We start from the raw sequence: 24,397 nt of genomic DNA on the forward strand, positions 1-24,397 counted from the left end.
GAATTTGCTAACGCCTGAATAACCCAGTTACTTGTTGCAAAGTCTCTCCCATAGAGTTAAACATTTACATGACACAGTAAGGGGAGACAACTAGAAATGTAATATTAAACTACAAGCTACGCAGCCTTGGCGGTGGTTCCCTTCCCAGACACAATGGGATGTGTGTTTAGGATAGTGTTGGGTCTACCTGTTGAACTTACTCTCATATCAGAGTAATGACTTTCTGAGAATTAAAGGGAATGTGTTATCACAAAATATGTTCTATGTTATGGTTTTTATGTTTTCCATGTCATATCTATATTAAAAAAAAAATTCTAAAATCTCGCTCTCTCTCGTTACATAGGACTGCAGGTAACATCTACATTATCTGTACTCAGAGAGTTATCACTGTGTGTTATCTGTGGTGTTACATAGGACTGCAGGTAACATCTACATTATCTGTACTCAGACTGTTATCACTGTGTTAGCTGTGGTATTACATGGGGCTGCAGGGAACATCTACATTATCTGTACTCATAGAGTTATCACTGTGTTATCTGTGTTGTTACATAGGACTGCAGGTAACATCTACATTATTAGTATTCAAGAAGGTTATCACTGTGTTATCTTTGGTGTTACATAGGACTGCAGGTAGCATCTACTACATTATAGGGTAACAAACGGAAGGAGGTCCACGTCCTTTACCCTGGGTGAATAATCTATTATTCAGTAAACGCTTCCACATTTTTATTAGGTTTCATATTTTGGTTATTGGGTTTTAAAATACACTTATATTTTTTTATAATATTTTTTACAAATACTTATCACCATTCCTTTTGTAGGCAAACCCGTGTAACGGGTTTTCTATACTAGTAAATTTATAATTGGACTAAATGAGACACAGCCAATGGACAAGATTATTATATAAATAACTATTTTTTTATGACCCCAAACAAACACTATACATGTTTTACAGTGGCAATGTTGGCATGGTATAATTATTAAAAGCAATGCTCTGCAACGCTAAGTGACTTGCTTACTACCTTTAACGTATATACAGGGGTAGCAAAGCTGAATTTATCATTTAACTATTTGGAGTAGGCAATTCAGTAGATTTACCTTCAGCTCTATTTGATAGGACTAATGTGAAATTATCATGAGTTGAATCAGATGACAAATTCAGCATTCAGCTCTGCTGCATCGGTTTCTCTTTAGAAAGCACTGAAAATTAAAAGACCGCCTAATTCTTCCTATTGTCAAGAAAATAAAAAGTGACCTCACTGTGTCCCTCTATATCACAGGGATTGCTACAATGGCTCTATATTGTGATGACCCCATTAAAACAACTCTACATATCTCTAGGTATGGTATATACACCTGACTTTTTAGATTTTCAAACTTTAAAGAGCACTTTAAACAATGCCTTCTTGTTAGATGGGTCCACCTCAACTGATACAGGGAGCCCCTCTACTGAGATCCCAGCGATCGGTTGTAGTCTGTGGAGGAATCCAGCAGCAAGTGTTTCATTTTCTTGCAGTGCCACCACAGGGGAAATGAAGCATTGCCATGCAATGGGCTGTCTGTGTAGTGTATGGACATGTCGGGTCCTCCAGAATGAGAGATGCTCTTTATAGGTGCTCTTCACTCTAGCTAATAAATAAGAGTCCTGAACGGGGAATTTAAAATTGGTTTTCTAAGCCAGACAACCCCTTTCCAACATTCTGGAGGACTACCGTACGCCAACACACTGATCCCATAAAATATGAATCTTCTACTATAACTTCTACATCATATCATTTTAATATTTTACATTTTTTTCTACTTTTCCTAGCGAATCCTTTACGGTTGCAATCATTGTATTTCTGCTGACACACTAGCGTGCTATGATGTAAGCATTTTGCTAGACCCAAGTTCCTATTTGGCCCAGCAATCTTCGCACAACACAATTAATAGCTCGCTCAACCGAAAGCACCTTGTATTTATAGAAATCACTGCGAGTAGCATTTATACAAGCGTGTAGTATTTCGGTTTAATCACAGAGGTTGGCAGCATTGTCTGAGGGCACCAAAGGCATTTTATGTTGAAACAGGAAACCAGCTGGGATTTCATCCTCCCGGCTAAAGCCTTCTCCAATTCAAGGGATAGGACTGAACATACAGTGGCTGATACAGCACACACTAACCTCCAGGGCTTGTTGGATGCCATGAAAACAAATTACTTATCTGTATGAAATGTATTAATAGAATTGTTTTCTGTTGGTATATTAAGTGTGACACAATTGTGTCCTATCGGAGCCCGGAGACAGTTGTTAGGTGTCAATCTGCCATGATTTCTAGTCTTGCAGCTGCCATGCAACCCTCTATATGTATGTTGGGCTTGCCTCATAGAATACATTCATTACAAGGCCGACCCTTTGGTACAATGAAAAAAGGGTCGGAGAAGACAGATTATTGGATGAGCCATCCAATAAAGCGGTAAAAGCACAATCTTTTGGGTGCCACCAATGAAGTTAGAGGAGCGAAGGATCCTAAAACCATTTATTGTCAACGTACAACGCGTTTCGAAGTCGGTCTGACTTCTTTATCTGCATGTACAGTACCTGAAGAAGAAGTCAGACCAACTTCTAAACTTTATGATCCTTCGCTCCTCTAACTTCACTGGTGATGCCCATAGATCCTGCTTTTAACTTTTTCTATTAGAATGGTCTTGTGTATGAGGTCTGCAGGTGGAGCAGCAACCGCACTAGCCGGTATCTGAACCACACGGGCATCACAGAGTTGTGTCTGTTCGTTCCACAGCTCGGTCTGAGTGCGGCTCCGACCAGAGGGCCATTACTATACACTTTTTATTAACATATCACACTATGGAACGCTTTCTATCCTATTTGTGTTAGATTATTGGATGAGAGCCTCATCCTCCAGAATATATATGGTCTCAGCTGTTTTCATCTCTGGTTTAATGCTGGTCTGTGGCCAACTGCTACCCGCACCTGTGCCATGGAACCCACCAACATAGGATCAGGTGGTGCGTAGTCATTTATTTACATATGCCAAGCAGTGAAGCAGGGATTGTAATGGTAAAAGCTGGAAATTAATCAGAAGGAAACAGATTCTCAGCTCCTTGCTTTGACCAATACTCCTAGTATGCCCATAGCCAGTCAGATGTGCGTAGGTGGTGCTTAGAAATCAATTTTACATCTGTCCCCATACTATGCTGCTTTTACATAGGGCTGCATATTCAGGACACAGATCCGATTTAATAATGCATTTCAGATGATTGTGATATCAACATTTCTGAAAATAACACAGAAAACTTTCCATAAAAAAGAACTTTATTGTGTTATTTACATTTAAGTTTATAAATGTAAATTTTACGTCTTTAACTTAGAATAATTTGCAGATAGATACTGTGATATTACATTACAATTAGTGAAATAATTAAATTATATTCACAGAATATACATTCACGTGCATTCAAATGATGATGGTTTTAAGACAGTGGTATAGACACTGTGCCATTAGCCCTGCTCCTGCTCCTCGTGTAGACTCCAGCGTCTGCCACATCCTCCGCATGCTCCTCCGTCTTCTTCTCTTTTAAGCTGTTGATGAATCGCAGGGTAATCTCATCCCATTCTTCGGGAAGCAGCATAAGCAGAAACCCAATGCAGATTATAATAGTCGCCCCCAGTCTGACAACACTGAAAATCACTTCATGCTTGAGCAGGTCAATAACTAAATGGAAGACAAGAAGTGAAAAGAAAGTTTTAGTAGAAGATATGCGTTAAAGGAAATATATGTCATTTTAATATCCCATTATATGTAATACAGTAACTGTGTGGGTAATGGAAGGGTACACTGTGTGAGGAGGGCACCTTCACCCAGTCAGCACTTCCGACTGCTTGGATGCCTATCCCTCACTTGATGTCTTCAATTTTGCCTCCTATCCACAGCATCGAAAGACACCCCAATGGTTGTGACCATCAGGAAGTTTTCCCTCCGCAGCCCAAGACTCTCCATGCAAAGAGAGGACCTAGCACGAAAATTTCTTAAGACCAGCTCCTATTTCACCCTGAGCGTAGGCAGCTTGGCACCATGCCCGCTTCCTGCTGGCCCCATAATAGTGTTGTATCCTACCGTTGTAGTAGTAGTTATTAGGTATATATTCACAGCATAGTACTACAGTTGTAAACAATGATAACCTATAGTATATTTACAATTATTTAGATAAAATATATTGAAAAATTATATATAAAATTTTTGGGAGAATAGGAATACGGTACCATCGTTATCTAAAGCTGTGAAACCTGCAACCGGAAGAAGGGGTATACTAAATATGTGTTTTTATTTTTGGGGAAAATATGTTGTAAGAGCTTACAATGGAAAATATCAGTGTAGAAAAGAGACACCTAGGTATAAATGAATAAAACATATTTCATAATGTAGCTCCTTAACGAAATTGGCCATGAGATACACCACTATAGTAGAAGGGTTAGGGGTCATGCTTGGGTTTGGGTTCATATTAAGGTGCACCCTAGTATGGTACTTCTGGGAGCCGCCATATTCTTCCCCTCTCGGGGACATACCTATGTAATAATCCATGATGCATTGCAGCATAAAATCAGGGGCACATGGACGGACCCATATGGGCGACATACTATATAACCATACCACAGGTCCGTAATACAGTTGTGTGCTTGAGACCGGGGTTGTCCAGCCCTAAGTAATTGATGTCCTATCCTGAGACTATGAATATCTCATCGGTCGGGGTCTGACCGTCAGCACCCCCTTCAATCAGCTATTTTTAAGGGATCGTGGCGCTCATGTGAGCGGCGCTTCCCCTTCATTTCTGTCACTGCTCACAAACAGTGGAACGAAGTCATGTCAGAAAATGAGATCCCAACTGACAGGGTCCTGACAAAACATTTACATATAAGGGGCAGAGCTATAGGGGATGCAGAGGTAGCAGCTGTGGCATAGTACTGTATAGAATACTCTGCAGCTGCTGAAGAACTTCTTTTTTTTTTTTTTTAAATAAAAAGAGAGAGAGCACTACATGTCAATCAGTGGCTGGCACAGGGGAAGGAACATCTTTTAAAAGCGATATGTGATAGACTTCTTCTGCAGGAAAGGATAAGTAGTGTCTCTGTAGCGCCGCTTATCTCTGTATAAACATCAGATTCCGACATCAGAAAGTAATGATTACACAGATATAGCCTGTCATAGATTTTTTACATTCATTTGATACGAATTACCAACAGTAGTGCACCATCCATTAGCCAAGGGGAGAACTTTGCCTAAGGTGGCACCCTACCCTTACTGTAGGGACAAACATATGTCTCATGGGACTATACAGTCTATGGGTTAAGTCGCCAGCAAGTGCGGTTAAATTTATTCGACTCCCCAGTAATGATAGAAACTCCAAATATCAGATTAAGCACAAGAGAAAGAAAGAGTCAGAAACTATCAATAAATGTAAATTTGCCAAATGGCATAGAAAAATATATATTTTATTGGACAATACAAGTAACACGATTAAAAATAGACTACAAATCAGAAAAGACTGTATATCTCCAAAAGTATGGGAGAGGAACATGGGTCATAGAGGTAAAACAATACAAACAACAGTTTATATCAGTGGTTGTTAGTTTATAACAGTGGTTCTAAACGGTTTGCAAACGATAGATACAAAGAAAACGAGGGTTAATTATAACCATACACAGTATCGGTACATATCAGCAAAGAGCGATTGGTCTAGTAACAGGCATGAAAAAGATAAGGAACCTAGTAGTTAGGCATAGAAAATCTCAGTACGACCAAACCTGCTGTCTAAGTAGACATAAGTGGACATAAGTGTTTAGCAACTAAACCTATCGCAAGCTTAGAAAAGTAAATGTATCAATCAATAGTCGTATATTTTAAGATTGCAAAAGAAACACCGCTAGTACTGACCCATATCGTTCCAGGAATATGGTGACTCCCAGAAGTGGAGAAACCTCTCCACTTCTGGGAGTCACCATATTCCTGGAACGATATGGGTCAGTACTAGCGGTGTTTCTTTTGCAATCTTAAAATATACGACTATTGATTGATACATTTACTTTTCTAAGCTTGCGATAGGTTTAGTTGCTAAACACTTATGTCCACTTATGTCTACTTAGACAGCAGGTTTGGTCGTACTGAGATTTTCTATGCCTAACTACTAGGTTCCTTATCTTTTTCATGCCTGTTACTAGACCAATCGCTCTTTGCTGATATGTACCGATACTGTGTATGGTTATAATTAACCCTCGTTTTCTTTGTATCTATCGTTTGCAAACCGTTTAGAACCACTGTTATAAACTAACAACCACTGATATAAACTGTTGTTTGTATTGTTTTACCTCTATGACCCATGTTCCTCTCCCATACTTTTGGAGATATACAGTCTTTTCTGATTTGTAGTCTATTTTTAATCGTGTTACTTGTATTGTCCAATAAAATATATATTTTTCTATGCCATTTGGCAAATTTACATTTATTGATAGTTTCTGACTCTTTCTTTCTCTTGTGCTTAACCTTACTGTAGGGAGGTGCATTTTGACAGACCTCCAATTTAGGGAAGAGAATGACACTATTTTATGTTTCATCTCTAGGAAAAACGGGACTGTTGGACGGTGTGCAACACTTATAATGGAGTTTAGCACTTACCTGCATTACCTGGAACACTGAGGACTGTGCCAATTGAAATAAGGATGGGATAAGTTAGGACAACCCCAACATTCACTAAGATGTTAAAAGCTGCAAAATAGAAAAATAAAAAGGTAAAAAGAAATGTACAGATCCCATGCAGGATGTCATAAATACTCGAGACAATGTAGAATCCTCTAGTAACAGTTTTGGAGCATTGTCTATACATTCAGCTAGAATCACAAGCGATAATGAAGAATGAAGAACAGGCAAAAGAAAGAATAAACAATGTGAAAAATGCAGAATACTCATATATGGGATACTGTCCCCCTACTATACATTATAAGGATATTAGAAGTCACCAAGGAGTTCTGTGACCATATAAATGCACAACGTTGCAGGCGATGGAACTCTTTGCGTCTGTCCCCTACTAAATGTATGTTAGTAAGAAGGACAGATGGAAGGGAGTATGACTATAGGATCAGACTACACAATTTGCTTGTTTTCGGTTACAATGGAAACACATAGTTCTGCATTGGAGCTGTATACACAAAACGATAGGACATTTTTAATCATTTTTCTATTTTAGCTGCATTGGAACTGCAAAATTAGTTGCAAAGGCTGCAAAAATAGTTACATGGCTTTAAAATACAGAAATAATATTTGGCTTTGTTGAACTCTGAGTTAGCAAAAGCACAAACATTTGGAGATACTATGTCTGGACATTTGAAATCTGAATAGTTAAAGGATTAGTTAAATTAGAATAGCGGCAGGTGTAGGAGAGTCTTGGGGCATTGTACGGTTGTCTTGACAATTGGACTGTCCAACGTGCTGGCCGCATCTTCTGTCATTACTTCTAACTGAACAGGAGATGCGGAGAAGATGAAATGATAGCGACCCTTTATTACTACTGGTGGAGCAAGAAAAGCGCTGAATTTTAAAGGTAAGGATATTATAAAGTTTCTATTTTTTAACATTGCAATCATGTAGGAAGACATTATACTTATTCGTTACATCTCCCTTATTCATAATCACAAGCATAAAAAAGAAAAAAAAAACATAAAAACCATATAAAATTGTTGCTGAATTTCTAGAAAGACATGCCCCATTCCTACTCACCTAACCAAAGACCAGCAACTCCACACAGATATCCCCATGGCAAGGCTGAGAAAGATGACCAGTGCTCCACTTTGGTAAAGTAAAGAATGATCGGTGTACATGAGATGAAGATTAAATTGAAAAATCCTAAAGTAGAAAAAAAATGTGCTGCTTCACCGAAGTTAGCCGTTCCAAGAAACATCTTAAACAAAACCTGTAACAGTAAAGACAATCGCTTGTTATAAAACTATCCAGCCTAAACACTTAAAGGGATTGTCCGGGATTAGACTTTACAGAAATAGCGCCACTCTGGTCTATGGGCTGTGTCTGGTATTGCAGCTCAGCCCCATTCACTCGAATCAGGATGAGCAACAATACCAGACACTGTCCATGGATGAATGGCGTTTTTCTAAAAATAACAGATCCTTTTTTTTTCTAATTTGGCATTTTCAGACAATAGACTTCTATGATGGGTCAATCAGGCATATACAGTGGAGGAAATAAGTATTTGATCCCTTGCTGATTTTGTAAGTTTGCCCACTGTCAAAGACATGAACAGTCTAGAATTTTTAGGCTAGATTAATTTTACCAGTGAGAGATAGATTATATATAAAAAAAAAAAAGAAAATCACAAAATTATATATATGTATTTGCATTGTGCACAGAGAAATAAGTATTTGATCCCTTTGGCAAACAAGACTTAATACTTGGTGGCAAAACCCTTGTTGGCAAGCACAGCAGTCAGACGTTTTTTGTAGTTGATGATGAGGTTTGCACACATGTTAGATGGAATTTTTTCCCACTCCTCTTTGCAGATCATCTGTAAATCTTTAAGATTTCGAGGCTGTCGCTTGGCAACTCGGATCTTGAGCTCCCTCCATAAGTTTTCGATGGGATTAAGGTCTGGAGACTGGCTAGGCCACTCCATGACCTTAATGTGCTTCTTTTTGAGCCACTCCTTTGTTGCCTTGGCTGTATGTTTCGGGTCATTGTCGTGCTAGAAGACCCAGGCACGAGCCATTTTTAATGTCCTGGTGGAGGGAAGGAGGTTGTCTCTCAGGATTTGACGGTACATGGCTCCATCCATTCTCCCATTGATGCGGTGAAGTAGTCCTGTGCCCTTAGCAGAGAAACACCCCCAAAACATAATGTTTCCACCTCCATGCTTGACAGTGGGGACGGTGTTCTTTGGGTCATAGGCAGCATTTATCTTCCTCCAAACACGGCGAGTAGAGTTAATGCCAAAGAGCTCAATTTTAGTCTCATCTGACCACAGCACCTTCTCCCAATCACTCTCAGAATCATCCAGATGTTCATTTGCAAACTTCAGACGGGCCTGTACATGTGCCTTCTTGGGCAGGGGGACCTTGCGGGCACTGCAGGATTTTAATCCATTACGGCGTAATGTGTTACCAATGGTTTTCTTGGTGACTGTGGTCCCAGCTGCCTTGAGATCATTAACAAGTTCCCCCCGTGTAGTTTTCGGCTGAGCTCTCACCTTCCTCAGGATCAAGGATACCCCACGAGGTGAGATTTTGCATGGAGCCCCAGATCGATGTCGATTGACAGTCATTTTGTATGTCTTCCATTTTCTTACTATTGCACCAACAGTTGTCTCCTTCTCACCCAGCGTCTTACTTATGGTTTTGTAGCCCATTCCAGCCTTGTGCAGGTCTATGATCTTGTCCCTGACATCCTTAGAAAGCTCTTTGGTCTTGCCCATGTTGTAGAGGTTAGAGTCAGACTGATTAATTGAGTCTGTGGACAGGAGTATTTTATACAGGTGACCATGTAAGAGCTGTCTATAATGCAGGCACCAAGTTGATTTGGAACGTGTAACTGGTCTGGAGGAGGCTGAACTCTTAATGGTTGGTAGGGGATCAAATACTTATTTCTCTGTGCACAATGCAAATAAATATATATAATTTTGACTATGTGATTTTCTGTTTTTTTTTAAATATAATCTTTCTCTCACTGGTAAAATTAACCTAGCCTAAAAATTCTAGACTGTTCATGACTTTGACAGTGGGCAAACTTACAAAATCAGCAAGGGATCAAATACTTATTTCCTTCACTGTAATAAAAGGCAGACCCATAGGAGTCCGGCAGCTAAGACCTATATCAATCTTTAGGATGAGGGCATCTCCATCCTAGTTTTCAATGCGCACCCTCTGCAGCACTTATAGGTTTCCAAAACTCCAAGCGATTTCGATGGAGAGTAAACACATCTATGTGGTCACCTCTCCGCTAACAACGGGAAACAAGAAGCTCCCATTTTCAGGATCGGAGTGGGTCGTAGTTGTCAGACTCCCAATGAATGGACGTTTATCAAGCACGATTAGTATGTCAGTAAGGTAAAAAAAAAATCTAAAAAGGGTCTGCTCTCCTAGCATGTATGATTTAATAAATGCCTGTGTTCCCCAAGAAATAACAATTCTAGAACATATTTTCTTAGAACTTTGCAGTGTACCGTTCCTCTGTTATTCCTCTTGGAATATATGAATGTATGAATAAATTGACAACTGAGCGCTACCATTCAGCTTGTCAATAGAGCATCTCCCTGCACAGCCTGATACTGTGTGTAGGGACAGGACATGCCTCATTGTCAAGGGGAATGGTAACCTGTGCTATGGGGGGGGGGGGGGAAGGAATCTAAATGTATTTTCAGGTAAGTGTCCATCTGCAAGATTTTCAGGTTACATAGTTACATAGTTTATACGGCTGAAAAAATACACATGTCCATCAAGATCAACCAAGGGACGGGAAAAGGGAAGGGAAAAATTTCTACACATAGGAGCTAATACTTTTTTGTTCTAGGAAATTATCTAACCCTTTTTTAAAGCCATCTACTGTCCCTGCTGTGACGGCTCCTGCGGTGACTTTTCCATAGATTCACAGTTCTCACTGTAAGTGCTTATTCAAACGAACAGGATATACGTCCGTGCAACGCGCGTGATTTTCACGAGTCTATGGGGCAGTGCAGACCGTTGCGTGATTTTTATGCAGCGTGAGTCCACTGCGAAAAAGTCACGACATGTCCGTTCTTTGGGCGTATTTCGCGCATCACGCACCCATTGAAGTCAATGGGTGCGTGAAAATCACGCGCACCACACAGAAGCACTTCCGTGGGACGCGCGTGATTCGCGCAACAGCAGTAAAACTATGAATGTAAACAGAAAAGCACCACGTGCTTTTCTGTTTACAAATATCCAAACGGAGTGTCATAATGATGGCGGCTGCGTGAAAATCATGCAGCCGCGCATCATATGGTGATGACACACGGAGCTGTTAAATGCATTTTGCCCATGCAAAACGCCGCGTTTTTTGCATGCGCAAAACGCACACGCTCGTGTGAATCCGCCCTTAAGAAGGCTTGTCGCCTCTGCAGCTTGAACCTTTTTTTCTCCAGACGGAGGGAGTGCCCCCTTGTTTTTTGAGGGGGTTTTACATGGAACAGGATTTCACCATATTTTTTGTATGTGCCATTAATATATTTATATAAGTTAATCATGTCCCCCCTTAGTCGTCTTTTTTCAAGGCTAAATAGGTTTAATTCTTTTAATATTTCCTCATAACTTAGATTCTCCATGCCCCTTATTAGCTTCGTTGCTCTTCTTTGTATTATTTCATCCTTTCTATGAACTGGAGCCCAGAACTGGACTGCATATTCTAGATGAGGCCTCACTAATGCTTTGTAAAGTGGTAATATTACATCCCTGTCCCGCGAGTCCATGCCTCTTAATACACCTCAAGCAGTGCATAGTTAATCTTAAAAGTGACATCAGTGGGTATCCATCAGTAGATCCTATTCCCCGGCAGGGGTGTAACTGTAGGGAGTGCAAAGGTATCAGTCGCACCAGGCCCTGGTGTCTAAAGGGGTCCCTCTTCCTCATAAGAAGACACCAGTATTATAAATGCCACATGGCAGGTTGGGGACCCTATTATAGATTTTGCATTATGGTTCAGTAGCTTCAAGTTACTTGTCTGTTCCCAGATAGCTGCATATCCACAGTCACTCTCTGGTAAAATGAATGGAAGTTCTGGAAACGTACAAGTGTATACGACCATGTCTTCATGAGAGAACAGGTAACAGGACCCTCCAGTTTCAGGAATGAATATAACGGAGTAAATCGTATATAAGGGTTACAATATTTGCTATTCCCACAATCCTTTGCTCTCAGTAGCGGCCATACAGTACAAATGGGCATTGACAGCAGATTAACCAGCTGCAAATAAATTGTCATTTAGATCAGTAGTCCCCAACCACGGACCAATACTGGGCCGCGTTATCCGGTGTCCGCCCCAGTGGCCGCAGGGAATTCCGGTCAAAACAACGCACCAAAATGTGGTACAGTTTTGTCTCCCGGAATGTCCGCCTTGGACAGCCGCATTTAGCCAGCCTGCTAGCAAGCCACCTCCTGCTGATGATGTTTCATCCCAGGAGACTGCTGCAGCCTGTGATTGGCTGCAGCGGCGGTCACATGGGATAAAACATCATCCCAGGCCGTCCTGGAGAAAGAAAGACAGACTTCTGGGTAAGTATAAGATTTTTTTTCTGAGTTGTGTTTTTTAATGCAACAACTGCTATGTCAATTTCTGAGTGTTTTTTCCCGCTCACTATTTACGTAGCGGGTGGATGAGATTTGTTTTATCTCATCCACTTTGCTGCTACTGTATTTGCTGCAGATTTTCCGCAACGAATTCTGTTGCAAATCTGCATTATTTACGCAACGTGTGAACTGACCCTAAAAACGGTTCCATCTTCATTTTATTTCCATTTAATTGCAGTCTGCAGGGTGTTTTGTAATGCGCGTGATACCACAAATCCCCCCCCCCCCCCTCGCCGGTCCGTGGAAAAATTGTCTGGCATGAATGTGGTCCTTGGTGCAAAAAAGGTTGGGGACTGCTGATTTAGATGATGCAATAAATTTTTACCTTATATAATGCTGATGCCGAGGCAGATCCAACAGCAAGAGCCACTCCGATAATTGAGTCGCCATGGAAACCATCTGCGTACGCCATCATTACGATCCCTGTTATTGCCATTATTGTAGCAACTATCTGTACCAAAAAAATGGGAAAAACACATCTTTACTTCCTCTCAGGAGAAGTTTTCACATCATTGAGTAAGCTGGAGTGCAAAATCCTGGAAAGTATTACACACATATTAGCAAACCACCAGCGCCGTAATTGTCACACAGCCACCTGCCATAGAATGGGAGTAGCAACATAAATTTTCGGTAAAGGAAAGTTACACCGGAGACATGAGACGGGTCAGGGTACCCACACACGTTGGTGACAAATCTGCAGCAAGTTCTGCATGTGTTACATGTCGATTTTGCTGCAGATTTTGCTGCGGATTCCACCCCTTCTACATTGAAAAGGGTGATATTCGCTGTGAACACCAGCACCAGAATTTGAAAATCCGCAGGATGCTCTGATTTCCTTATGGAAAATGTTCCGCAGCAACGGATGAGAATTGTTCAAATCTTATCCACTGAGACTGTATTCTGCTGAACGGAGAATCTGCAGCATTTCCATCCTGTATGGACCCGGTGTTACCTTGTAAAACAGAGCTCGTGCTGCCATTTTGCTTTTCAACATGACCTATTCTACCAGGGGTGTAGCCAGGGTGGCCACCAGGCCGGTAAGCCACTGGCTAAGTCGGTGTTAACACAGCCAGGTGCAGGTAATACCGGCAAAAGAAAATGGCAGACATAATAAGACAGGTTACTTCCTATTTGGATTGGATACTCCACCTTTGCCAGACATCCCAGCCCTAAGAATATCAGGACTAGGTCAAGTGGCGGATCGGCGGCGGTGGGAGATTGCAGCGGGTAAGGCAGCAGAGAGCCAGAGATACAGCCAGACATGTGCACACTGCCTGCGCAGCCTCAAGAGTCAAGAGTGCATACCTTCCAACCGTCTTGTATCCAGCGGGACAGTCCCGGATTCCAGACGGTGTCCCGCTGTCTTGGGAGGCTGGTGGCATGTGCCAATTTGAACTGTATATAAACTGTATTTCGGCACAGACAGGCACAATTCTGTGATGTCATCGCTCCTTTCTGTACCAAGCCACACAGAGCACAGATCGGAGGAGCAGAGGGATCTTCTATTATTGTCGTGGGAACGGGGCTAGGTGAGTATTTATTTTATGTTTTTATTAGGCACTCTAAAGGCAAATATACTGGGTTGCTATGGGTGCATGATACTGTGTGGAAGGCACGATGAGGCATTAAACTGTGTGAGGGGCAGTTATGGGGGCATTATACTGTGTGGGGCAGCTGTGGTGGCATTATATTGGATTTGGGGGGCACTATAGGGCATTATACTGTGTGGGGACAGTATACTGTGTGTGGGGTTGCTATGGGGGCATGATACTGTGTGGAAGGCACAATGAGGCATTAAACTGTGTGAGGGGCAGCTATGGGGGCATTATACTGTGGGAAGGCCACTATTTAGGCATTATACGGTGTGGGGTCACTATGGGGCATTATAATGTGTTGGGGCACTATGGGGCATTGTACTGTGAGGGGCAGCTAGGGGGGCATTATACTGTGGGAAGGCCACTATTTAGGCATTATATTGTGTTGGGGCACTATGGGGCATTGTACTGTGAGGGGCAGCTAGAGGGGCATTATACTGTGGGAAGGCCACTATTTAGGCATTATATTGTGTTGGAGCACCATGGGGCATTATACTGTGTGGGGGTCATTATGGGGCATTATACTGTGGGGGGGGCACTGTGGGAGCATGATACTGTGTGTGTGTGTGTGTGTGTGTGTGTGTATGGGTGGGGATTGGCTGGAGTTAGGGATATGGCTTAATGGCAAAAAAATTGCCGCAACGCTCATTGTCCCTCTTTAGAGTACTTGAAAATTAGGAGGTATTAGAGCGCAGGTTGCAGGAAGGTACTCACTGACTCACAGTCATTGTCCGACTATTGATTTTGTTCTGTACATAACTTATTTTATTACTTTTTAACCAGATCTTGGCATCCTCATCATCTGCATGTTATGATCTTTATCAACCTTGGTCTGAATCTGTAATCCCCAATCTGTTGCTCTCCAGCTGTTGTGAAACTATAACTCTCATCATGCCCTATGATGGAAAGCCACAGGTTGCAGACCACTGGTCTACATAAATAATTCTTCCATTAGAAAGTTGGAGTATTTCTTTAAACATAGGAATAATGCAAACCCCTAGTTCATCTATTCTTGAGCCATAAAAAAGACAAAAGTAACCCCCACATCTACACATTTTGGTACTCCCGCTTAGAAAATAACACATATGGGGATGGGCAATAATTTGGACACAAATTAGAAATCGGTTTGCATTAGAAAGCAGAAAACATAAAGATACAATGGTCATGAAGCGGTTAACAAAATGATTATGTTATGGAAGGATTTGAGTGCATTAAATATAATATTAATAATTCAGCATATCAGTAATGAACTAAGAGCAGTATAACTTGACACCCCCATACTTTGTACTATTAATAACGGCACTAGAGGGTTTTTTAATGAAAAGTTATTCATAATTGATTAAAAATATAAAACACTGGTCATATGGCTGTGTGTAATAGTATTCTCCTAAAATATTAATGATAGCTTTGTATAACTGCAAGGAGACTAGGAGAAAAAGAAGGACCCTTAAAAACTAAGGGCATGGCCCCACGTGGCGGTTTTCTTCCGCAACTGTCCGCATCAATGCCGCACAGAATCTGCGTTGCAGATTCTGTGGCGAGTCTGCCCAGAATGTGCAGTAAATTGATGCGGATTAGCCGTTGCGTATTGAGGTGAAAGTACTTCCCTTCTCTCTATCAGTGCAGGATAGAGAGAAGGGACAGACTTTCCCTAGTGAAAGTAAAAGAATTTCATACTTACCGGCCGTTGTCTTGGTGACGCGTCCCTCTTTCGGCATCCAGCCCGACCTCCCTGGATGACGCGGCAGTCCATGTGACCGCTGCAGCCTGTGATTGGCTGCAGCCGTCACTTAGACTGAAACGTCATCCTGGGAAGCCGGACTGGAGACAGAAGCAGGGAGTTCTCGGTAAGTATGAACTTCTTTTTTTTTTTACAGGTTGCTGTATATTGGGATCGGTAGTCACTGTCCAGGGTGCAGAAACAGTTACTGCCGATCGCTTAACTCTTTCAGCACCCTGGACAGTGACTATTTACTGACGTCTCCTAGCAACGCTCCCGTAATTACGGGTGCACACACGTAGTCACCCGTAATTACGGGAGCCCCATTGACTTCCTCAGTCTGGCTGTAGACCTAGATTTACATAGGTCCAGCCAGAATGAAGAACTATCATGCTAAAAAAGCAAGACGCATCCGCAGCACACATAACATGTACATGACATCTGCGGACTTCATTGCGGAAATTAGAATCTCCATTGAAGTCAATGGAGAACTTCCGCAATGAGTCCGCATCCAGTCCGCCACTGGTCCGCAACATCCATTGTATGCTGCGGACACCAAATTCAGCACCGCAGCCTATGCTCCGCAGCGGAATTTTCCGCCTCGTCTAAACGAAGCCTACTAAAAAGAAGTGGAATGCAATGGAGAAACGGGTCCGCTGCGGATTAACGCTGCGGAGTGTCCGCAGCGGAATTCCAGAGCAATTCCACCACGTGGGGCTTTTTAAACTTGGCACCCTTAAAGTGACGCACCGCCTTTAAAGGGACTTTAAAGAATACATTAGACAATCGCACGAATAGCAATTCCCTAATAATAGGAGATCATCCCATTGGAACGTATTAGTAATATCCTGCATGGCTGTCTGGGAAATTTCAAATTGCCTGTGGTTGTCATACAGGCCTGTCATTTGAGTGGCTGTTATGCAATGCAATATCTGACTGGACAGATGGCAATCACAGCTGATCGCCAGGGGTTAAAGAAGCCAGACCCGCCATCTTCTTCATGAGACAACCTCTTTAACTGTATTGTATAATTAAAGTCTGTGGTAGTCTGAAATCAGATACTAGGCTGTTGTTTCCCATGCTTTACATTGCAGCTCTTTTTTTCTCCATATTGGCTTTTTTGTTTTATTACAAGTTTCTTGTCTGACCAGTGAGGAAAAAAAAGATTATCGATCAGATAGCCGCTACACATATAAACATATAATGACCCAAACAAGCCTCAATTTGTGAGATATTGGAGCCCCACTTCCCTTACGGACGTGTATGAAGGCTGAGTAGAGACCTCCATACAAGAAGCAGCTATATATCTAAGGCTGGCCATCAACACTTAACATTTCTCTACAATTTTTGCCAATTTTTGCTGGATGTGTCAATAAGCCGATTGCAGGATAAGCAGTGCCAGTGTTGTCTGGTGGCCGCTTGTTTCCCTTGCCTTATGTAATATGCACGTTTTGCCATTTTTGGATTCATTGTGGTCTATAAAGCAGCACTGCATGGCTCAGATGTGCTGGCGGTACAAATCTACATCTATGAACCATGACAATACTGTATAAATAAATTTGTGATTCTAGAGATACAGCATATTCTATAATTTTTTTAGCACGGACACCCATCCGTAAAAATACAAAAAGGTGTCCGTAGCCAATAGAAATGAATGGGTCCGTAATTACGGTCCATAATTACAGATGAAATATACGGTTGTGTGCATGGAGTCTAAGACATCCTCAGTATATGCTATAAATGTCTGATAGATGCTAGTCCCGCTCTGGGACCCACAGCTATATCTAGAACGGGGCCCCCTGACCCCTGTCCTACCTTCCGCGACTATCGCTGGACTCCGGGCACTGGCAGAGAATGAATGGAGGGGTGGCCGTGCATGCGTCTCTCTCCATTCTCTTCTATACTTGGTTGTTTGCTATTTTTCTGTCAGGAAACAGCGCCACTCTTGTCTATGGGCTAGGTCTGGTATTGCAGCTTATCCTCATTCAGTCAAATTTGGATGAGCTTCAATACCAGACACAATCCATTGCCGAGGGTGGTGCTGTTTCCTGGAGAAAAAAAAGAAGCAGATCCTTTTTTCTCATCTCAGATTTTTAGACATCTATGATATGTCAATGAGACATGTAATTAAAGTCAGATCTATGGGAGTCCAGGAGTTGAAACCTATATAAATATACAGAATGAGGGGATCTTCTTCCTAGTTTTCCATAAGTGACTTCTCTCCAACATTCATAGATTTCAAAAACTTCAAGTGACTTCAATGAAGAGTAAAATGTTATATGACCTCTCCGATAAATTGATGAAATTGGCTGTAGAATTATACACTATCTTTGGTGCTGAAGGGGTTAATACTTCATATTTTCTGTTTTGTGTTGACAAGATTTGGCTAATATAGGGCCTAGGTCACACAGTGCAGATTTTGCATTGCATTTTTTTTAAGCCAAAATCAGAATTGGATCCAGGAGAGCAGACCTATAAGATCTTCATTTATATATTTCTTCCGTTTAGGTTCCGTTCCCGGATTTGGCTTAAAAAATAACAAAATCTGCAGCAAATCAGCACTGTGTGAACAAGGCCTAGCATGTTGCAGCAATAGAAATATTAGGAACCTGCCGAGTTTATTCGAACATTGCCTTCCCAAGCAATTAGAAGGTCTACGCTGTGTTATAAAGCTAGAATACAGACTTGAATAGAGATGAGAATGTGGGGGAGACATCCCGCGGCTGGGACCGTGACCTGTGATGCATTTATTTTTGCTCAGGCATTAAAAGGGAGAGAGCTTATCTTCTCCTTACCCATAGAATAAGCTGGCAGGAAAATGAGGACTGTCTGGCTATTTATGATGGATCAGTGAACCACTGACATGCCATCTGAAACTGTTCCCATGCAATGACTTTAATCTCTTGCTTTCGCAGTAAATAAGCTTGAACATGGTTTAAAATAATGGGAAAAATCATAAAAAAAAGTTTCCTTCAGTATTATTATGTTATTAATATTATAGGGAATGGAATAAATGCAATAATTCCCTAATAAATATTTAGTACTGACTACTGGACCATAGAGTGTAGATATTATCCACTAGATCACAGGTCCTCAAGTAACCCCAAAAGGTTGTGATTTAAAGCGGCCCTGTCACCAGTTTAATACTTCCCTATCTCCTACCTAATCTAATAAACGCTTTGATGTAGAGAACTACTGTTTTTTGTTTGTTTTTTTAAAAACCTTTATTATTGACAAAGTTCTGATCATTTTTTGATTAATGCTGATTTTTTTCTGAATGCCCAACTGGCCGTTTTTTTTTCTTTTCACCAAGTGGGTGTTGTAAAGAAAAATGTATGATGCTGACCAATCAGCGTCATACACTTCTCTTCATTCATGCCCAGCTTTATTCACTGGACAGCGTGATCTCGTGAGATCGCGCTGTGACGTGACTTCCTCTTGCAGTTCCTTTACAGGAGCGACGGAAGAATGACCAGACATCGCCTCCAGCCGTGCCAGGACTGCTGCTAGGGAGGATAATCATCCTGGCACGGCTGGTGGCAATGTCTGGTCAATCTCCCATCGCTCCAGTGAAGGACCTGCCGGAGGAAGTCACGTCACAGCGCGATCTCGCGAGATCACGCTGTGCTGTGAATAACGCTGGGCATGAATGTGGAGAAGTGTATGACGCTGATTGGTCAGCGTCATACACTTTTCTTCACAACGCCCACTTGGTGAAACGAAAAAAAAAAAAGCCCAGTTGGGCATTTAGAAAAAATTAGCATAAATCTAAAAATGATCAGAACTTTGTCAATAATAATTTTTTTTATTTTAAAAAACAGTAGTTATCTACATCAAAGCATTTATTAGAATAGGCAGGAGATAGAGAAGTATTAAACTGGTGACAGAGCCTCTTTAAGGATATCCCATAAATTATTAAGGAATTTCTAAAATCATAACCTGTTCGGAGCACTTGAGGACTGGGGTTATCTGGGACCAAAAATTGCTTTGCATTAATATTTTTATGTAAAATGAAGTCACTTACTGATGTACTTTAATTTAAAATTCGGTACTAAAATGTTGCAGTTCAAACCCGGTGAATTGTTCCCGGAAGTCCTGGAGCTTTTCTAATATTGATAACGCGCAGACACGGTCCCATGTGACTGAGGGCTTGCTTCCTGTGCTGTTTGTGTTAGCGTATTATCAAGTGCATGATTGCAAGGGGCAGTCATATTGCCTATTGCTGGGGTCCCCGAGCAGAGCATCAGCCAGCACTTTGCTCGGGACTCCAGCACTGCTCCCGAGATTTGGTCAGTGACATCAGGGGTTTCCTATCGCTGGAGTTCCCGAGCAGAACACCAGCTGATGCTCTGCCCGGGGACTCCAGCAGTGCTGCCAACGTCACGGTCACTGTCCATATATGAATCATATACTGAACCAGACTGACCCTCCCCTTTTCTTTCCTTACCCTCTATATCTCTTACCCTGTTACCCCTCAGTCCCACTCCACCTCTGAAAATTGCATGTAAAAAAACTTGTACGTGCACTTCCACGAAGTGATATTCCACAGAAGGATTTCTAGGAAGATTTCCTAGAACTACTTCTTTAAAAAAAGCACATCATACCACTACTACATTTACTCCACTATGTAAGCGGCACTTCTCCAAATAGTGACTCACTTGTTCAATTAAAGTTAATAACTAGGAAAGACGAGGTAATCTCGCAGTAAATCCCTAAATAGAATCTGGGTAGTGAAATTTTATAACACTGGAGTAAACAAGAATAAAAGGCGCATTGGTTTCTTACCCGTACACCCATGAACTTGTCCTTCAAGACAATCCATGAAAGCAGGAACATAAAGGCTTTGTTGCAGCAGAATAGAGCAGACACGTCAGTGGCTGTCAGTTTTTTAAGAGCAAGTAAGTAGAGGTAATTTGTCAAAGTCCATAGAATGGAAAAAGGGGCAGTTCTTTTGAGGAAGAGCTTCAGTGTCAAACCATCTTCTCCAAATATTCTACTGCACTCCCTGTGGAAAGAAACATTTCTATTATAATTAAGCTTGAAGATTATCAGAAAGGTATAAATGTCTAGGGCGATGCATGACGTATTGTTCTACCATCAATGATGAACCTAGAGCCGAAGCGTGATTGGGTTACAGGTGTGGTGGTGCTTTAAGAAGAAAGCAGCCATGTTTTTCTAACCCTGTATAACCCCTTTAACTTGAAGATCCATGGTTTCAATGCAAAATCTGTACAGGACCTCCCAATTAGGCGATCTTCACACCTGTGTCAGATCTTTTCGTTGTGCTGCTTTGACAGAACAAGGTAAAACCGGAAGCGATGCACCACGGACACCACCGGCGGCGGACAGAACCCCTTGACTTTAATGAGCTCCGTCGGCTTTCCGTCAGGGTGTCCGTGGTTTTACCAGAAATGATAGCCTCCAACGCAGATGTGAACAAGGTCTTACCAGGGGCCATTCATAATTTTGGTGTATTCTTATGTGGCAGGGGTGCCTTTGCGTAGCCTGACACCCCAGGGCCCGGGTGTGACTGCTGACCTCCTATAGCTACACCCTGAATGAAATACTTCTTTCAAATCCAGAAGTGCCCGTACAAATACTTCAAATCTTCACAATGGATGAAATGTTATCATAGCGGGCAGCGACATTTTGTCACTATGGACGTATGTCATCATGTAGCATTTTCAATAAGATATTGTAGAGATTCAGGGCCGGCAGTGCAGAGATGGCGAAGTATAGGGAAGGTGAGTATTTTTTGGTAATATTTTACACCCATAGCACCATATTGAGAATTAGGCCTTAGAATTAATCTGTAATTGCAGACCCACTCACTTCTATTGCCCATGGACACCTTCTCGTATATTTACAGGAAGGTGTCCGTGCCGTAGAAGGCCTCTGCAAAAGATAGGACAGGTCCTATTTTTTGCTTTTACGGACTGTGCTCCCATACTTTAGAATGGGAGCACGGCCCGCAAATGCGGGTGGCTGTCCGCGGCCAGCCATGCCCGTAATCACGAATTGTGATTACGGGTACGGTCATGTGCAGGGGGGCTTAGATAGAAATGACCCCAGTATGCCCTTGTAGAAATTTGGGGGCATACATAGGTACAGTAGAGGCCCCATGTACCCATATGGGAACCCAATTATAAATCAGAGGTAAAACATGGCCGCCCGGTGAGCTCCCACTCTCCTGATTTCATTTGCCGCTCTGACAACACTGGGGTTGGTAAGTAAATATAACACACCAGGATATGACTACATTGTACACCACCAGATCACCATTATAATATTAGATTAGGAAATTAGTTTCACTTGAGATTGTGTTTAGTTATTTTCTCGATGGCATACTTTCAGAAAACATAGGAAATCCGTATTTGTACACGTTGTAAATTTAAACACCTTTTCCCTACAATGGTGACAAAGTGAATTTATAGAATATGTATTAGAGCTCATGCAGATGGCACTGCCACATGCATGGACCCTGTATAGCGGCACATTACCCAAAGATGTGGTGAATCCATGAGACACTGAATTCTCCCCTAGAAGCAATGTTTATAAGGTGCCATATTATGGCTCAGTACAATTTATATGATCATGTGTCTTCGCCCAAAATTTGAATATTCAGTTTAACCCCATATCACACTCATCCCATATGTCATGCTCACAGAGTCTTAGAAGCTCAGATATGGCTATATGTAGGTATTGCTGACAAACAACTCCCTATATCTGTGCTTCTTGAACCCTGGTGAATGTGAGATTGATACACAAATTTAAAAGGGTCTATTGTTAAAAGGGTTCCATGACAATAAGCTGATCGCACAGTCCCCTTGCTAGGACCCCCTAGCGATCAGTTGATAGTGTTTGGGGAACCTGGCAGTATGTAATTTCCCTGCAGTGCCACGGCAGGGGAAATAATGTATTACACACTGCCTATTCAAATCAATGGGTTGTCTGTGTAATGCAGGGCAGGACAGGTCCTCCAGCACGAGAGACGCTCTTTGTAATCATTCTACACGGTAGGGGACCCCCACTATTAACTCAGTATTCCCTAATAGGGTATATGATAATGGTTTTTCTAAACTGGACTACTCCTTTAATTGCAGTCACACTCAGCGGAAGTGATGCTGCAGAGAGTTGCACCACAAACCAATAATTGTGACAAAAGATGGACGTTAATATATGTGGGGTTTTACATTGTTGATTTCAAAGATGTTTTAGTAAAAATCTAGATTTTAGTTCTTATGTTTATAAATGTAAATATATTCATGAAGTGTTAAATGAAAGTGTTACCTGAAAAGTGAGTAATGTATACTGAAATGTTAGATTCCTACATGTGATGATATCATTAAAGCCATAATCAATATTTATCCCCTATCCTGTGGATTATAATAAATATCTGATCGGCGGGGATCCAACAGCTGGGACTCCCACCGATCACAAGAACGGGCTTACTTTGCCGTTCCTGGGAGCCCAATAGAAATGGAGCGGCAGCGTGCATGCTCGGGCCACCACTCCATTTATTTCTATGGGGCTGCCAAAGATAGCAGAGCGGCAGCTCCATATAAATGAATGGAGTGGTGGTCGAGAATTCGCACTACCGCTCCTATTCCGAATTATTATTATGAGAAAACCCCTTTAAGGCCAGTTTTACGCCAGCGTAATACAAGTGCATTTCTGCATATTACAGCTCTATATCCCAGCCTGTCTGCGGATCTAATGACCCGAGCCAATAGCATCATACAGTAGATCCCTATGATGCTGTTAGTTTGGGTCATTAGACCCGTGGTCGGCCCGATCTTGCAGCTATAATACGGGCGCAAAAATTCCCCAGTATTACCCTTGTGTGACACAGTGAAGCTTGAACTTCCCGTTATTTCTAAGACACCTTGGCCTCAGGTGTAAGTTCCTTAGAGCAATCAAGTCATTATTAATAACATAGACAAAGCCAATGAACGTAGCAGATTCATCTCAGTACAGCTGGATGCTTTGTCACTGTTATCTTACATTTGCAGCTTGGAAACAGATGCTGACAGGAAGATCCCTACAGGACGGAGTGTTGACTCAGTGTCAATGTAGCGTAAAACTAAAAGGAATTCATCACCATCCACTAACACACTACATAACTCTTCTGTATGACAGTCAGATCTGTTATCCCGCAGATGTTTTTTAGAAATCTTACTTTGTTAGAAAGTTGCTTTCTTTTGGATAAGAACGTAACATATTGATATATGGCCTCCTAAGGCTTTATTCACATGACCGGGTGTCAAATCGGCCTTGTAAAACTGTAGTTTTTCACAGCCCATTTGCACTTGTGCGGGACCCGTTTTCACAAATCCCTCATAGACTTGAGTCTATCGAGGCATCCTGGAAAATGGGCAAAAATAGGACGTGTCCTATTTTACCCGGGTCCGTTCACACGGTCCGTTAAAAAAATGGCTCTGTGAATAGCCCCATAAACATGCATTGATTTTTAAGCAGGCGTCTGATGCCCGTTGAAAAAATGTCCGTCACCCGGCCGATTATCCCTTCATGTGAATGAGGCCTAAGAAAGACGCAGAAGGATAAGTCTTAATTTGTCTTGAATTGCGCCAAAAGTATTTTTGGTCCGAAAAATTATTCAAGAAAAATAATAAATTTGATGGCAGATAACTGCAAAATTTGTATGGAACAGAAAAAGTGCCAGAGCAGAAAGACTTTCCATGGACTTTCCATGGACTACCTGGGTTCCCA

The 24,397-nt window shown here is 41.8% G+C and overlaps 1 protein-coding gene across 4 annotated transcripts in view; it reads right to left on the bottom strand.

Moving 5' to 3' along the window:
- Positions 1–3,357: 3,357 nt before the first annotated feature.
- The window catches only part of SLC35F4 (solute carrier family 35 member F4), a 131,295-nt gene continuing 110,255 nt past the window's right edge, over positions 3,358–24,397 (bottom strand). For all 4 annotated transcript variants that reach the window (XM_075843403.1, XM_075843402.1, XM_075843404.1 and 1 more), the window contains 5 exons: positions 20,453–20,672; positions 12,678–12,803; positions 7,764–7,956; positions 6,666–6,755; positions 3,358–3,710 (listed from right to left, as the gene is read on the bottom strand). In XM_075843403.1, coding sequence (XP_075699518.1) covers positions 3,469–3,710; positions 6,666–6,755; positions 7,764–7,956; positions 12,678–12,803; positions 20,453–20,672 — 871 coding nt within the window. In that variant the 3' untranslated portion in view covers positions 3,358–3,468. The remainder of the gene's footprint in view (positions 3,711–6,665; positions 6,756–7,763; positions 7,957–12,677; positions 12,804–20,452; positions 20,673–24,397) is intronic.

This window comes from Rhinoderma darwinii, chromosome 12 (genome assembly GCF_050947455.1).
Source record: "Rhinoderma darwinii isolate aRhiDar2 chromosome 12, aRhiDar2.hap1, whole genome shotgun sequence".
Lineage (NCBI taxonomy): Eukaryota > Metazoa > Chordata > Amphibia > Anura > Rhinodermatidae > Rhinoderma > Rhinoderma darwinii.